At 37.7% G+C, this 17,091-nt stretch overlaps 1 protein-coding gene across 5 annotated transcripts in view; it reads right to left on the bottom strand.

Moving 5' to 3' along the window:
- The window catches only part of MAP4K3 (mitogen-activated protein kinase kinase kinase kinase 3), an 81,798-nt gene that overhangs the window by 13,182 nt on the left and 51,525 nt on the right, over nt 1–17,091 (bottom strand). For 4 of the 5 annotated variants that reach the window (XM_052695860.1, XM_052695844.1, XM_052695869.1 and 1 more), the window contains 9 exons: nt 15,240–15,282; nt 14,219–14,381; nt 13,581–13,690; nt 11,897–11,938; nt 7,357–7,441; nt 6,136–6,215; nt 3,395–3,455; nt 3,194–3,311; nt 660–718 (listed from right to left, as the gene is read on the bottom strand). In XM_052695860.1, coding sequence (XP_052551820.1) covers nt 660–718; nt 3,194–3,311; nt 3,395–3,455; nt 6,136–6,215; nt 7,357–7,441; nt 11,897–11,938; nt 13,581–13,690; nt 14,219–14,381; nt 15,240–15,282 — 761 coding nt within the window. The remainder of the gene's footprint in view (nt 1–659; nt 719–3,193; nt 3,312–3,394; nt 3,456–6,135; nt 6,216–7,356; nt 7,442–11,896; nt 11,939–13,580; nt 13,691–14,218; nt 14,382–15,239; nt 15,283–17,091) is intronic. The other variant, XM_052695854.1, reaches the window with a different exon arrangement.

The following is a 17,091-nucleotide window of genomic DNA, read 5'->3' as shown; positions in this document are numbered from 1 at the left end:
TCAAGTTTTAACAGGCAAACTGGGCACAGAAGTGACAACATAAGTAAGAAATTTCTTAGAAAAATCAGGGAGATTTTCATTTTTCATCAGGGTGACAAACACTCATGACTCAAAACCTTCTGTATAATTCCTCATACCAAAGAACTGATTATGGAACTTATAACTCTGAATGATCTCCCAGTGTCATTTCTCCCTTTTAAAACACTTCTTAACAGGTTACGCAGTTAAGTTTTAGGCAGTTGGCACTCTGAAGATGTTATAAATGTTTCAGGGATCATCCTCAAAGATTCAAAAATACTCTGTTTTCAGCAACCAGTATTAATAATTGGAACTTCTGCTAGGAAGTCAGGCTACTTAACCTGATAACTTATTTTAAAAAGGTCACATTGCATCCATGGAGATTAGTTTCATCCCAAGCACTGGCTTAAATTTGTTGCGTTCTGCTTCCCTGCATTTTCTTGAGAACTGTCCTGATCTTTAAAAACTAAGAGAGAAATGGGGAAGTTTTCACTGCATAAATGCAAAGGACTAATGTGAATGAGTTCACCATCTGCAGATGCATAGTTCCACAATAATTACAGAAAAGCCTCTTCTTCTAAAAGTAACAAGTCTTAGTATTGTTACCATTTGTACTGCTTATTCTGCAGATCTTTACTTACCAACACAACATTTTTGACACCATTTAGTCTCAGGAATTTTTGTAGACACAGCAAATTTCCTGCAAGATAAACACACAACTATCAATCAATCAACTAAAGTAACTGAATTTCCTTTCAGAAAGTTGCTGCTGTGAAAATTCTATTTGTCCATCAGAAAAACAAAACATGTATTCGTCTCTCTCTTCTCAAAACAACATGCTTAGAACACACAAGATGATCTGTTTTCAAGCACTGAGATGTTGCTGAGTTATGCAGCATTATGAATGCAGTTAGAAAACAATCTGTAACCTGCTACAACAAAGACAAGGGAAATTAGGGCATACTAGTAATAGCTATGAGCCACTTGCAAACAAACACCTTAAGTTTTTCAAAGCTTTTTGTAGGCAGAGCAGCATGAGTTTCAAGAGATCTGAAGGAGGACAGGAAGGCAGTTTTGCAAGATCTTATTTCCTGTGTAGGGAACATTCCCTGAGAAATCATGAGAATAACTGCTTGAGAAATGATTAAATAAGCAAGGGGAGATAGTGCTCTTTGCTGGAAATGGGAGTCAATGCTTCTGAACAGACTAGATGACAACAAACTGTATGAAGGTTGACCACAGTAGCCTCAACACTGAAAATTGCTCATTTGATAGACGGTGCAGATAAGATGGGAATAAGTGGAGCAACAGACTGATGCTGCAGCCAAAGCTACAAACTAGGAAAACACTCGCACAGTATTTCAAAGCTGTCCAGAAATGACTAATAACATACTAGGACTGAGATGCACAAAAATAGTATCAGTCACAAGTTTAGGCTGGGAGAAGTCAAGAAAGGCTTGAAAGGACCTACTCAGGGACACTCAAAATAAGGAAGCTGGACAGGAGATTTACCACAGACTTACTTTCTGTTTCTGAATGCTTGCCTACCAAGCATCAGTCTGAGCTTCAACCATTTGGCAATGACCATACTGAAACTTACATAATAACTTCAAATTTTATTTTGCTTTGTATTTTCTCTACAGGAAACTGTTTGTAATTCATATTCATTATTTCATATTGTACTCATCACTATAGTAACTAAGATCTTGCTGCAGAATATACTTTGTGGTTTGGTAAGGAACAAAAACTATGCTCTTCTGCATAAGCCAAATGTAACTCTGGTAGTCTGTCTAGCTAATGTTACTACTGTGATGCCTTACAGCTGAAGGATAAGTCAACAAAACAGATTATCTAAATAAATCTGCCCTGCTTTTGAATGACTAGCTTGGCACTTGTACATTCAGGTTATGCTGCATTTTTCTTGGAACGCAGCAAGACCGAACAGGAAATTTTTTCCAAGCCTTCTGGAACTTAGGTATCATTTCAGATTGAAAACGGTGTGAATTTGTTCCTTACATGACCCATGTAATTATTAAGGTTATCAGTCTACTGCCGTTACAATCCTCAACCCAAAGCCATCCAGATGAAGTTAGCTTGGAAGACAAAGGAGCTGAACTGTTGTGCAGACACAAAGACAAAAACATTTCAATACAAATTTCTAAGAATTCAACCTCTAGGAAGAACACAATTTTTAGGTAAGTGTTGCACCACTATGCTTGCAGATGACTGAACAAAAAGTCTTCTCCAGATCTGAAACGTTAACAAGTTGGCAGTAGTACCAAAGGTAACTGAGAATCAGGTCTGCTATAAAACAATTTCCTAACAAAAAAGCCTATCAAATAAGAAAATCCAATGATTCACTATGCCCTTTAAGTATCAAGTTGCTTTGCAAACTAGGTTAGTGTTACCATCTCCTCCTCTTTGATTTAAATGAGCTCTGAAGGTTTGTTTGGCAGCCAGCACTGACTGCATCCAGCCTATGGGATTTTGTACACTCTTGCTAGTAAATAATGTTGCAGGGACTGCATGCATGATGCACTGTAAGCATCTGGGGACAACAATTCTCCTGTAATACCTTCCACTCTGGCCTGCAAGAAATGACTTGCCAATGATGTGAGACAAATCCATGTTCCAGTTCCATTTTGCCCAGCTTTCTGAATAGCCTGTCAGCCCATTCCTTCTGCAGTAAGGGTCATCTTGACAATCTCCCCGATGAGAAGTCGGGGAAATCCATTTAAGTACAACTTTTTTTTTTTTTTTTTGATAGAACAGAAAACAAGCGCCAAGAACTCATGCAAGGTAACTAATTTAATATCATTATTTCTAGTCGCCTGAAATATCACAGGCACAATATTGACCCAAGATTTAGTTTCACAGGTACGATCACAGCTTGCTATATTAGACTGTAGCTTCCAAGAGCTAAGCCCAGAAACTAGAGGCTTCACAACCACAAGGTGAAATGCACCAAATCCTATTTCTTTGTTAAGAATATATTCACATCTCAATTCATGTAAATATGGGGAGGTCTACATTCTGATTAATGTCCGCATGAGTTACTTGTTATGGAAATGTGTGAATAGCATTCCAAATTGTTTGCAATTCCCTGACTTTCACAACCATACCCTGAATTCTTACAATCAAGATGTTCTGATATTATCTGATGAGGTGAACTTACCTGGGAAGTATCCGGTCAGGAAGTTTATGTGCTGGAATAGCAACAGGTAACTTTTGCATTTGCCTTGCATAATCAAAGAGTCCTGGCAGATTATGAGAATATAGCTGAGAAGCTTTACCTGGAAATTAGAAAAAAAAACACTTCAAATACGAAAACAAATGTATACCTGCACTACCACCCAAAGATGGCAGAGTAACTTACCAGATATTGATAATAAGCAATTGTTCATGACATATAACCACGTACACCTTCGAGGGAATAGCTAATAAAGGGAAGAAAAGCAAACATTCAGTTCATTTACACAAAATGTAAACACATTACACTGATTAATTAATGTCTTCATAGACAACAGGACAAAACTAATATTGACCTGAGCTAATTCTGTTACAAAGAGCAAGACAATTAATATTTACCTGGATTCCAGAGTTAAGTCCTTAGGCACACACATTATATTTAACATACACATTAACAGGTAGACAATTGGAACATTTTATATCCACGTCTTCAAGTATAGTACCATTAGCCTGCAAAGTGTCATTATAAAGATCAATCCATTTTTTTCCCCAGAAATTTTAATAACCACCAGCCTTTCTCCTTCAGAGGAGAAACACTTAACAACATAAGTGTGGTATAAAAACTAACTTCATTCTAAAGCCTGTAGTATTCCAAAGTCTTAAAATAATTAAATCTGGCACTTCAAATGACTTTTAAAATCTTCATGTGATTACATATTTCTCATAAGTAATCAAAGGATGCAAAAAATGGTCAAGGCAGAACTGCTATTAGTCATATTACTGGACAATTACTGGAAAGAAGGGACTGCAACTATCAAAACATCCTTTTAAGAAAGAAGAAAAATCAAACACACTTTTTCCCCCCACCTCTCATATAACTTCTGGAGCTTCCTGCCACAACTGATCATGGAAACAGACAGGATCAACATGTCCAACAGGTCCATAAATGGATACAAAGGCAAACAGGCAGGGATGTACCCTCCAACAAGCCTAATTCAACGACCACAGAGGAGCTTGAGGGGAGCGGCCATCAGGCAGTGGCAGAGCTCATAAGCATTTCCTCCTGCCACTGACCACTGCGTTAGAGAGATCACCTAACAGGTCATGTCCTCCATTCTTTATCATAACAACAACACAACAAATTTGAGCAGATCTGTAAATTGACTGAAAGTTTTATCTACAGGAAAGGAAAATACCATCTTGAAGCTGTGCTAACTTCTGAAAACGCATACAATTTCTGCTTTGCCTGTCAGTGGAATGAAACAAAGTGGAAAATAACCAAGAGAATAATACTTTGGCTAAACCTAGAGAGTAAATAATGAAGTGAAAGAGGATTCCAAAACTCTATTTGAGTTGAAATCTTTTTGACTGTTATAGTAAGTAATGAGATTTAGGTTAGATACTAAGAAGAAATTCTTTACTCAGAGGGCGGTGAGGCGCTGGCACAGCTGCCCAGAGAAGCTGTGGTGCCCCATCCCTGGAGGTGCTCCTGGTCAGCATGAGCTGGATGGTGGCAACCAGCCCACGGCAGGCAAGTTGAAACTAGGTTATTTTTAAGGTCCCCTCCAACCTAAGCCATTCTGTGATTTCATGTAGGAAATGGGTAGCACAGAGGATGCACTTTTATTCCGGAAGTCTTTTCATAACCTAAACACACTATAAAACACCTAAACCTATGCTAAAAATCTAACAGTCTGGATACATACAAATTTAATTTGCAGATTTGATTGATGTTCCATATTGTGACTGAGAATGCTTGAATCTTAAAATTAGAGAAAAAGAACAGCAATACTTGAATATTCAGGTCGATTGAGTTGTCACACATTCCTCCACTTACATACAGCTGGCTGTTTTGACTAGCACCTCTTTGTGTTTAAGTACTTATTAAAACGCTTCCTTAAAGGCTCACTTTACAATGAAATATAGAATGCAACACTTATAGAAAACAAAGGTAAACACGAGTGCATAAACTTCAGTTTATCTATTTTCCTTGCCATTTTTCAAGAACTTCTGTAGGTCTGTTCAGCCTGCAGGGATTACTGTATTAGTGATATTTCTCAGGGTATATTTAACAACTTCAGCAACAGCAAGGTACCTGAACTAAGTTAACTACCAGAATGATTATGGGTTACGTGGAGCTCAGCGCAAACTATTTAGGCCTTCTTCCCCACACAAAAGACACCTCTACAAAGTCTGGACCCTGGAAGATGAACAAACACCAGTGCCTCCAGCTTACAGTGTGAAGGCTGTCCTTGCAAATTCCTCCATCTCGATGGCAGATGCATAGCTCCCTAAGTTAGGGAGAAGGCAGGAAAGAAAACAAGTCTCTTAGAAATTAACAAAAGAGCCGGAGAAGTCACCACACAGAACAGCCTGCCACTGGCATTTCCCCCTCCCCAGTATCCCCGCAAAAAAAAATTACTATTTATGAGATCCACAAAGACAGAATTTTAAAACTGGGGTTCAATTAATTTGAGTCTCATCAGCAAAGCTGCTTTTAACACTCAAAGGATGGAATTTAGTGTACAGATCTCACTTCTCTGTAGCCAAAAGGGCACCTCTGCTTAAACAGTCTACTTTGTAACACAACTTCAAGGAAAACAAAAACTTTCACACCAACTGTATCAGGGAAATTCACTGCTATTGAACAAATCATTTACTCCAAGATAATGCACTACAATGAAATTCAACATATTCATATGTGCAGACCTCCTATGAAAGTACGGTTGATCCTAGAAAAAAACTTTATATGATTGCAACATATCCTCAATAGTAAACATGGAAGGTAAAACTCAGTACTAGTGCCTATGTAACTACAGTCAAGAGGATTCTTAGAAACATCACACCAGGTTAACCAGTGGCTAAGAAGTGTCAGAAATGATGGATTTGGCTACTAGTGTTTTTTCAAAGATGCCAAAACAAATATACCTGCTCCATCGATGTTTCATGAAGTTCGTTGAGGTTCAGAGTGTATATACCTTCTTCTGCACCAAATATCAAGTACTGATCTGTAAACACGAACAAAAAAACTCCAGCAATACTGACTTAAGGAAGGAGGGTGTTATTTTGTTGTTCTTCTCTTAAGAGCATTCTTTGCAAATCCTTTATTAAAAACAGACCTAAAACAATTACATACAGGAAAACAGGACAACCTATAATAGTTATAATGTTGAAAGCACAGAAAATTAATCTTTCCAAGGAAGCTTACACATTTATGGATGAAGCTGTTCTAAGACTTCATGAAGATAGCTCAGGTTTTGTGTCTAACTAGGAAGAAAAAACAGTGACACAACTACAAGCAAGAATTCACATATACAGATTTCTGACTTAAACATTTCCATACATTTCATGACACATCCACGGCTATTTTTTTTGGAGTACATCAACAGCAGTATTGACTGGAAGGCTTTTTCAGCACTTCATGTATGCCTCGCTTCTCGAGTATGATTCACCTGTTTACTGTGATTGCAGCTGAAGTTAATTAACGGCCTTGTTTGCATTTGGACAGTCAAAGATCTCATATTGAGAAGATGTCAGCTGCAAAGACTGACTCTCATAACTTCAATTTCTGTAAAACTAAATATTTTCTTGCTAATTGGTTCAGCAGTATCTGTCTAAGCAGCCTATAATCTAAAGATGAAACTGAAGGTAATATGAGTACAGTGCTACCAGTTTTCACTTCTGTCAAGCTATTTAATAAACTAATAAAACGTGAAAATGAAGAGATCTCAAACTTGTACTAACAGGAAGATATACGGAAAAAATATATATATACATCAATGATAGAGAAGCAATTAATTTGAAGCAGGACTTTTGGAATTTGGATTTTTAGAAATAAATTAGGAGTGGCATCTTTTGAACTACACAGTTGAAAAGAGTCGTGAATCATAATCAAAATATGTTTACTTACCTTTATTTAGCATGCAAGTTATTCTTTTTTAATCAAAGCTGAAAACTGTGCCTCATATACTTTAATGTAATTTAAGAAAACACTGTACTTGAGGCAGCAGTGGTATAATTAAAGAAGAATTTCTTCTTATGCCTACATAAATATTAAAAGATACTTTAAGGAGAGCAGTCCTGCTCATCTGAACAGTACTAAAATCCTAGGAGAGGACAAAATTGGGTAAAAGATACGTAATATACTACCTCTTGTATCTGGATTTATCCATGATGTTGCACAATGAATTTTTAACGGACAGCCATTGAAAACCTTTGAAAAGCAAGCGCCCATCTGTGAAAAAATAATTATATACATGTATATGTAAAATATAAATAAAACATGGCATTTTCAATGAAATTATTTTGACTTAAAGTAGTAACAAGTTAAGAATAGACTCGTTTGTCTGGTGGAGAATAATCTCAATGAGACAACATGGTTGCAAGTCAACTTGGTTGGGCTTATTTTGCTGTTCATTTTGCTTTTTAAAGAGCTATGTTATGAACTAAAGATCCTTCTGAATAAACACGCCACAAATAGCATTTGTGAAGTAGCTCTTAAATTTACTACTCCAGCACATGCTCGCTATAAATGGGAGAAACCTGAAAAAGGTCCCTGAAATTCATGATTTTCAAAAACACTCTCAATACTGAAACTTCACTCTTTACCATACTTCACAAACACAAAATAAATCTTTTAGTCATGCAACAATTAAAAACTTAGTTTCGTTTTTCTGATGATACATTTCTGATGATCTAATGATACACATTCTGATACGTTTACAGTACTGATTGCTTTCTGAAGGGAAATCTCTAGCAGAATTTCAGTCCTTTTTCAGAATAATCTTAATAAACTTGGTTTACCTATTAGAGTCACACACAATACCATTCTCGATCTCTGAATTTTCCCCCAAAGGACGCACTAGCATTATATATTATTTATTATATATTTATTTAATTATATGTTATTTATTTTATTTATAATTTAATTTAATTTAAATTTAATATAATTTAATTTAATAAATTTAATTTAATTTATTTATATATTTATTTAATTATATATTATTTATATTTTTTATATATTTTATATATATAAAAAAATCAAAATATATATAATCAATTGCAAGAACAGTTGGTAAATTTGCATCAAGATGACTGAAAAGAAGCCAGAATTTCCTCTTTCCCTTCCCAATTGCCCATACTATTTTGTTATGGAACAGAGTGGATCAGTAGTACTGTAGATGAAAAGAACTGATAAAGTAGAAACAATTAGCAAAGGGAAATGCTACCATTCATATAGGCAAACACAAGAGCCACTCATAAGTGTTCCTGTTCCAAATATGAGCAGATATTAACTTTATGCAATGGCTCCTATACTCTGTAAAGGGCTACGAAATAGCAATATCTTCACTTTATATTAACATTATGAATTATTATTGACCTATAATTGCACAAGCAAATAGCTCCCACGTCAATATTTTGGGTTATTTTTTGTGCGAACCTTCTGCTGAAACAGGAAGTCAACAGAAATTTCAGTCCCTTCTGAACATAGTTTAGTGTAAAAAGAAAAAGATTTCAGAATTAACCTTTTAACATTAAAAGAAGCAGAACTGAGATCTTTCTTTGTGTTTTACACATCTCTCTCTCACATCTCTATCAGGAACACCATGAGTTGGTCTGTATGTATTTCCAAAAGAGAAAAACAAAATTCATGAATGGCATCAGCAAAATGTTGAAGACTCCACTGCACAAAGAGAAGGGGAAAGACTTCAGTGCTGCTGAATGACTAAATAAGTCTCAGCAGAAAGAAGGGAGCTGGCTGCTTGCTAGACATTAAGATGAACCTTCCACAGGCATAAGAACATAATAACTAAGAGACAAGATACAGACAATGAGGCAGGAATATGAGAAGATAATGACACAGAGCGATCTCAATGTACTGACAGCTTCCATGCTGCCTAAACCCTTGGCAGCAAGGAATTTGGAGGGATATCAATGAAAGCAATACAAGGATCCTATGGAAGCCTTCTCCCAAGCATGCAGGACTCTGAAGGCACACTTTGAAAATTCAGATGGCAACTGAGGCAGTGATCTCCTGGAAAAAAAGAAAGAAGTATTTCTGCCGTTGCTGTAAGCAGCTATGCAATTCTCCTTGACTCTTTTTTGAGCACTGGAAAGAAGCGCTGCACAGTGCAGGCAGGGCTATGCTTGCTGCTAAGACCTCGCTTAGCTCTGCAGTATAAAGATGGATGAAGAAAATGGGGTTGAAATCAGAAGAAATCAACAATTTTCCTCTGGCCTCTCTCAGCCCTCATCTCTGGGACGCCTGCAGAGCCAACATGCTGCTGCAAATGCTTTGGAAGGGTAAACACAGCCTAAGGGTATCATTTCTCCAAATATCAAACAAATCCCAAGGATACAGCTGAGAATCATACAGAACAAAATACTAAACTGAGTTGCTAGGGGGGGAGCAAGAAACAAAAACACTAGATAAGAGGTTGAAGCAAGGCAACTTGAACTGCCTGCTGCCACAGAGGCATTTAAATCTGGAAGGAATTTGAGGAGGCAAGGCATCCTCACATTGGTAGGATATATGATGTATCCCCTGAGCTGCAAGCCACCTAAAATAGCAGGGAAAAAACACACGGCCAGAGCAGGTTATTAAGAAATTTGAACCAAGTCTCCAGAGACACAGACAGCCATGCATAGATACCACTGTAAACAGAGTCCCAGAACATTCAGCTATTTTTGAGGGCAGCAACATACTGCAACATACTTATTTGCAACTGATTATTTGGCTACTGATGGAGACAGGCGGTAGATGGACGTGCAAATGCCAAATCACTCTCCACTACTTAACAGGACCTGCAGCACCGCAGCATTAGCATACTACGAAGATACACGAATATTCAGAAAGCAGTCCAGCTACAAGGAATTATTTGACCAACTTCAGAACTTTTTCTATTCATTCAGTCTCTTTTCTAGCTCTATTATAAGGGCAGCTGGCAGTCATTCTCTGATGGCACGTCCATACAGCTTGTAGTAGGAACTCAACACAAACAACAGCTCAAAATGAGAAGTATTATTTTCTACCTTTTTTCTTATTCCATTTACTATTTGAACTTATTTGTCCTTTGCCATGATGACAGGGTTCCTCTTAATGCTAGGAGTACTTTCAAACTGCTATCATCCACTAATTACATGTATGCACACCTATGTCACACACTTACTTAGGAATTTAGTTTATTAAAACAGAACTGACCTCAAAAAACAATGTATTTAATAAATGAAGAATATGAAGCTCTGGATCAATCCTATGCATTTACACAAGAAATGATAATTCTAAGAAACATAAGCAGGACTTCTGCCTTAGCCCTTCCCATTTCCCTAAAATTTAATAAGCAGAAAAGAAAAAAAAGAATCATTTGCATTTATGCATCCCTAGCAGTAATTCTGTTTTCTTACCTAAAGATGAAAAATTGATCTGACTTACAGCAAAAAAAAGTTAGCTTTTAAACACATCAATACTCCACTTGTTTCCCAGGACAACTACATGAATGCATACTCTACAACGTAAGGATGAGAGGGGCTGTGGCAGATGCAAATGGCCAAGAGGGAGATATGAGCTCTTCTGATGGCAGTTCTGACTAGAAGCACAGTGACAAGTTCACAAAGACATTACAAGGGCTGCTCCAAAGTAATGCCTTCTATGTTATGATTGTCACGGTTCAATCTATGTCCACAGACATAGATTGATCTAGTCAATTCCGTGACAATGATGCTGGATCACAACATCAGAGGTGTATGCTGGTGGTATGGCAGTAGAGGCTGAACCTTCCCACCTACATCCCATTACATTTTGTTGCTGTGTGACAGAATGGAATCATGGGGGCAGTCTGACACAGTGACATCTGACATGGAAGTGTGTATGGAGCAAAGTGAGGAACTGAATTCCTCTGTGCAGAAAAAATGGTGCTCACTGACAGTATCTACACTTGTTCAGCATTGATGGAGATCAAATAGAGGATGTGAGCACAGTGAGAGGCGAGTGGTGCCATTACAGCAGTGGCAACAACAGGTCACCACTGCTGGCACAGACTTTATTTCTCACAAGTGCAGCATGCAGGCTCTTGTTCATTGTGAAATTGCACAACTAATAATGGTGACTTTACTGTATTAAATAGTTTACTGCACTCTCTGTAGCTGTTGAAATTTTCATGAGGATAAGTAGGAGGCATTACTTTCAAAGCAACCTACATGCAATGAAAATCCAGTTTGCTTTAGATTATGAAGGTGCACACAGAGGACCATAACAAGTTATTTCCAGCCCTAAGACATCTGTGAATACAGTGTTCAGAAGTTCCGAAATCTACAGCTGCACAGTATAAACTTAGTGTCACTTGCAACTTCTGAGACACATCAGCTCCTCAGATCCTACAGGGAAAGACTGATCAGCAAGCATCTTCAGTGAACTTGAAATTAATTTATGATCACAGAACTCTCATTTACATTCTAATGGAAATTAGATGGAAACAAACTAAAAGACCTTCAAAATTCACTTAGCACAAGATCAAGTGTGACTTTTGTTCTCCGTACACTTACAGATTAACATTTCCAAGAGATATTTTTATACTTTATTACCGTTGTTATTTTAAATACAACATGCAATTCACAAAGTATGCTTCCTCAGCCTTACTAAGAAAACATGTTCTGCCTTAAACATGCATTTACGTGACTCAGTAATACTCACATGTACTTTAGGTGTGGGAGGAAGGCCATTACTAATTGGTTTCTAGAAAATAAAAGTCAAAAGATTTCGTTTATACTCACAAAAGCACATACACATGGACATGCTTATTCTCTCTGACACTACAGCAAAATCAAAAAGAAAAAAAATTACACTGCTGTTAAAAGCAGGCTGATAAATCATCAGTCATAATTTTATTAGGAGAAAATGAAAAGCCAGTACTTGTACCTAAATAAGACAGACAGAAACCCTCCCTGCAGATTTTTTGGACAACGGAGTTGCGCTGCTTGTTTCTACACCAACTAAACGGAAGGCATGAGGTACCTACTGAGACACTGCTGTGTTTGCTGTCATGTATCAGATGGGCTACCGTCCCATTTTGAGCAGAGATCCTCCTTTCCAACCTGAACCTCCCTATTTCTACTCCCTAATGACTACAGACCATGAACTACTAGCATCATTTTCCTTTGTTAAAATCTCTGTGGTTCCGTAGTATTCTCCTCCTTGAGCCCTGCATCTTGTTACACACTGTTCCCTCATCATGGTGTTTGAAAGAATGCCATACCCACTAACACAAAGTTTAAGCAACATCGCAGCAGTAGTTCAACTACTGATGTAAAACTATCAATTAGTACTAAACTAATCTTTCCACTGTTAATACCAATTTAATCCAGGAACAGCACACCACTGGAGATAAGTATTCTTACAGGTACACAGGAAGCCTCAAACATACAATTTCCAAGGCCAAGCTCAAACGGTTCAGGAAGCCATACTTTCCAAAGTATCACCACCACGACTGGCACTTCTTTAAAACAAACCAAAAATGCTCGCTATGCTCCCACCCTATATTTCCTGTTTATTTCTTGCAATAGCATTGCATCTCCAAGCTCATCCTTGGAAGAGGCCACGAATGGCCCCTCAAACACTGAAAATTTGATCAGGCTTCCCACACCACTGCCACTCCTCAAGACATCTGCTCTGGAAGGCATTTGCTGTTTCAAGGGAGAAGCTCACTTGGAAGAGGAGAAAGTAATGCAGGATTATTCCTTTTAATCAGGGCACAGCTGCATCAGATGGTATAAAACTGCATTTTCTCCACGAGTACAACTTAATATTAGCATGCCTGACTCAAGTCTGACACTGCACTCAAACTATTAAGCCCTGAAACCTAATGCTCTGCATTCAACAGACAAGCAGTTCAAATATCTGGGCTCTTCAAATCCAAGTTCCCCATCTTTTCTTCACCCTGACCATCAAGAACACTGTATGCCTGCACTGTGATAGAAGCACAACTCATTTGGGAACAGTACTGAGGCAGCTCCTTTTTAGGATCACTTGAATTCCCCAGCAATCCACAAGGTGGCAGCACATTCCTTAATTTCCCTATTTGCTTACACAGTTATGGCTCAGTATGACATACCATGTATCTCTTGCAGCTCCCTTATTGTATGTCTCCCAAATACCTGGATACAAATAAGTAAATCTTGTATATCTGTGATTATTTTAGATTTTAATGACTGCTAAATATGGACTCAAACTGTATCACAAGTAGATGATCCAGCAGTAACGTGCTTTGAATCATGTAAACAAGATGCTATTCAGTACTATTCCTATTTTAAAAAGCGTGCTATAAATGTGCAAAAGATAGTTAAGACACTATTGAACATCTAGAAGCTTTAACACCTACCAGTATTTCTTTCTTTTCCTTCCTTGAAAAACTAGTGTCTCTAGCTTCATTCTGTTGATGTGGTGACCCCTCTCTTTCACCATTTAATTGTACAGAAGTGACTCCATTACCTAAAAAGATTCACATTTAAGAATATGTTCTACTTTTGATTCAAAAAGTACAATTTTTAGCTGCCTTGTTTCAAATGATGCCAGAAAATCGTATTTCTAAAGCATATTTCTTCCAAAATACGCACACACAAACCATCCTTAATGCCAGCTATAATCAAAGCCCACATTTTTGCTATTAGTGCAACAAATCCAGCATGGGCAGAGAAAGAGATGCAGCCACAGTTAATGGGAAAAAAGTATTTAATAAATCTAAAGAGCAGCCTGGTTACGGATAGCTATTCAATTATCAATTCTTAATAAGCCATGAGGCATTTCCCAGCACATCAACTGCAATAGTAAAGATGTAAAGAGGAAAAGCTAGCAGCCTTTGTCAACAGCTTCTCTGCAAGGCATATTTGCTCTTAAATGTGTTTTACTGTGCTTCCACTACAAAAAAATTAAAACAGCATCTAATGTCCACACAGATGTAGAAACAATTACACCAGATTATTTAAGAAATACCTGAACGCTTCCTGGCAACACTCTCACCTAAAACATGAGACTTCTGTGGAGGTAGCCGTGGTGGCGGTGGTCTCGGTGGAACGTGAGATGCAGACTTTGCTGGACTGTCTGATGCTGGGCATCTCTTGATTGTCCCTTGATTATCATTTTCAGAAGAATTAGTTTCTTGAGGGATAAAGATGGATTTAGGCTGAAAAGACATAGTAATAATCAACGCTTAATGAAAAAAGACTCAAAGCATGTATGCTGCATCTCAATGAGAAATTTTCACAAAGCAGTTTTCACAAATAAATTGTGAAAGCAGGATTCTGCCATGAAAGTTTATTAAAAAAAAATCCATGCTAGAAAAACCTTGATAGTAATAAAGAAAAATCTTACAACTGACAACAGACAAATCAAATCTGTTTTGTCTTTTAATGTGTTAAATTTTTAACGCATTAAAAGATTATTCAATATACGGAAGCACCATGTCCATGACTACAGATAACCAAACTACCAAGTAGAAAATAAAAAATATTTTAATGATACGGCTTTGCTTAAGGAATCACAAATAGGAAAGGGAATCACGAAAGAGGTCATTGTTTAGCCACTGGCTGCACTGAAACTGCTTGTAAAATCCTTCTCAGTTACACAGACAGATGGTACAGGGCCATAAAGAATCACACCTTCAGTTTTTGCTTTGCAAACAAGCAGCTATCTGACAAATAAATATATAAATTGCTTTGCTTCTTCATTTTGCTCATATTTGGATAATGCCAGTGTGAGAAGATTCAGTTACTCTTCAAGAGGCCACGCATAAAACTTACTCCAAGCATACTTCTAAGTATCACCACTCATTCACTGAGCAGTGTAAGACTTGCTGCAAACTTGCCAGGCTGCAAACACAGGGGTCAATACCTCTGGAAACAACGACGACTTAAAACTTGATTAAAGTCCCAAAGTCGTGGTTCAAGTGAGAGCAAAGTCACCATATTCACTTCGACATTTCTGCACTTACTTATTTTAAAGGCGTTCCTTTTTTCTGCGCGACAAAGCCGCCCTCACTTACCTTTGGTGGTAAAGGAGGTGGCACTTTAGGTTTCATAGTGGCACTGTAAAGAAACAGGATAGACTGCTGTCCAGTATAGTTTTTGGAATCTCATATTGCATTGTTCAAGAAAGTACAGAATTTCGTGAGTTCTACACAAATAACTTTTATACAAACACCATTAACTTGTCAACAGCACTGTTCTATCAAAACAACCACATCACACTTGAATACCTCCAAACGCTTCCCTTATGCTCTGTGTACCACAGACACTATCAGAAAACTCAGGCATCACAGATTCTCCCTCAAAACAACAAACTGATTTGTTAAAGATGGACATAAATGCAAAAAAAAAAAAAAAAAAAAAAAAAAAAAAAAAAAAAAAAAGCAAGGAAATGCATAGCAAGCCTGGTATTTACGCTGCTGAGGAGAAAGGTTTAGGGAATAAGTAAGGTCTCCCACATGGCCACTTGCAAGTATGTAATGCAAAACAAATTTAAATATGATTGATAACATTCCTTGGAAAATTCACTGCTAACTTCTTCAGAACAGCTTCACACATGAAAGCAAAGTCTGCAGTGTACAGCTAACCTACTCTCACTTTTTTCCTCCTCCTTTCACGAGTTTCTTTTTCACTATAGAAATCTTCTGAAAAATACAATTTTTTCACGTAACAACTTGGCTACAAACAAACTATCAGCAAGAAACAAGAAAGCTGAAGCATGAGACGCATTATTACTGCCGGCTTTGTGGTTTCAAAAATATGCTGCATTTTTCTTGATTTCCTAAAATTTTGATGTTTTCATAAATTCTTGCACTGTACTGTTGCTTTTGGAACAGAGGATTATTTCTATTAAATAAATCAGAAACATAGCTGTGAAAGCTTGACATTCCTGCACAGCTGCTCCGCTGTTTGTTTTTTTTTTTTTTTTTTTTTAAATAAAACTACGTTCCACAGTTTTGGGAGAAAACTGCAATAGCAAGATACCTGTTCGCTTGTTTACAACTCCACAACTTGCCTGCTTCACATCATTCTTAAGAGTTTATTTTCGAGCACCTTATCAGTTGCTAGCATTTCAGAGAAGCTGGAAGGAATTTCTGAGAATGGGTTACCCAGTGTTGAGTACTTGAGCCACAATGATGGTGGCAGTTATCTTTTCTCTGAACAGGGCACCACGCTTAAGTTCTCAGAGTTATGCAAGTCCAAGCTCCTTTCAGTTTCCTTCATATTGCTCCCTGTATTTCAGACAGCCATCAGTATCACTGGGCAGTGAAGTGTTAATAAAAAAAAATTCAGTGCTTAAGCAGAACTATGACAGATGTTTGTACAAAGGATGGCGTGCCCTGGTTTCAACAGCAAGGCTTATGTGCACTTTGTCACTGCCGGCCACGCAGGGCAGTGCCCCAGTAATTTCTGCCTTCCCAACTTCCATTAGCAGAAGTTCCAACATCATCAAGTTTGCTGCATGTGCAAAAATATATATATTATATAGAGTGAGAGAGACGTTTAAATGAAGAAAGATGATTTTATATTATTCTCTGAGGTGTCTGGATTCTCTGCTGCTATGAATCACCCGGTTTTGAGTCATGCAGTGCCATCAGTTTGGAGTGGCAGGGGGACAGCTGCTTCATTGTGTGTGTTCTGCATCTGAGGGAAGAAGCGATTGATGTCACATATGCTCTTCAATTGCAGCTCCGTCTCACAGAATATAAATCAAACAAGAGCCTTGAATCTCAGCGGGCTCCAGAAAAATCTATCCAGAGACTGAGCTAACACCCCAGCTCACCACAGCAGAGCTTCAGGCTCAAGCAGGTAAAAAAGAGCAGAAACTCCTAAGACCTTTGCTGTAGGGCAAGAGTACTGGGGATGAAG

Source organism: Tympanuchus pallidicinctus, unplaced genomic scaffold, assembly GCF_026119805.1.
Source record: "Tympanuchus pallidicinctus isolate F22 unplaced genomic scaffold, pur_lepc_1.0 scaffold1, whole genome shotgun sequence".
In the NCBI taxonomy this organism is placed as follows: Eukaryota; Metazoa; Chordata; class Aves; order Galliformes; family Phasianidae; genus Tympanuchus; species Tympanuchus pallidicinctus.
The sequence above is the reverse complement of the archived record's forward strand: the minus strand, read 5'-3'. Positions and strand labels throughout refer to the sequence as shown.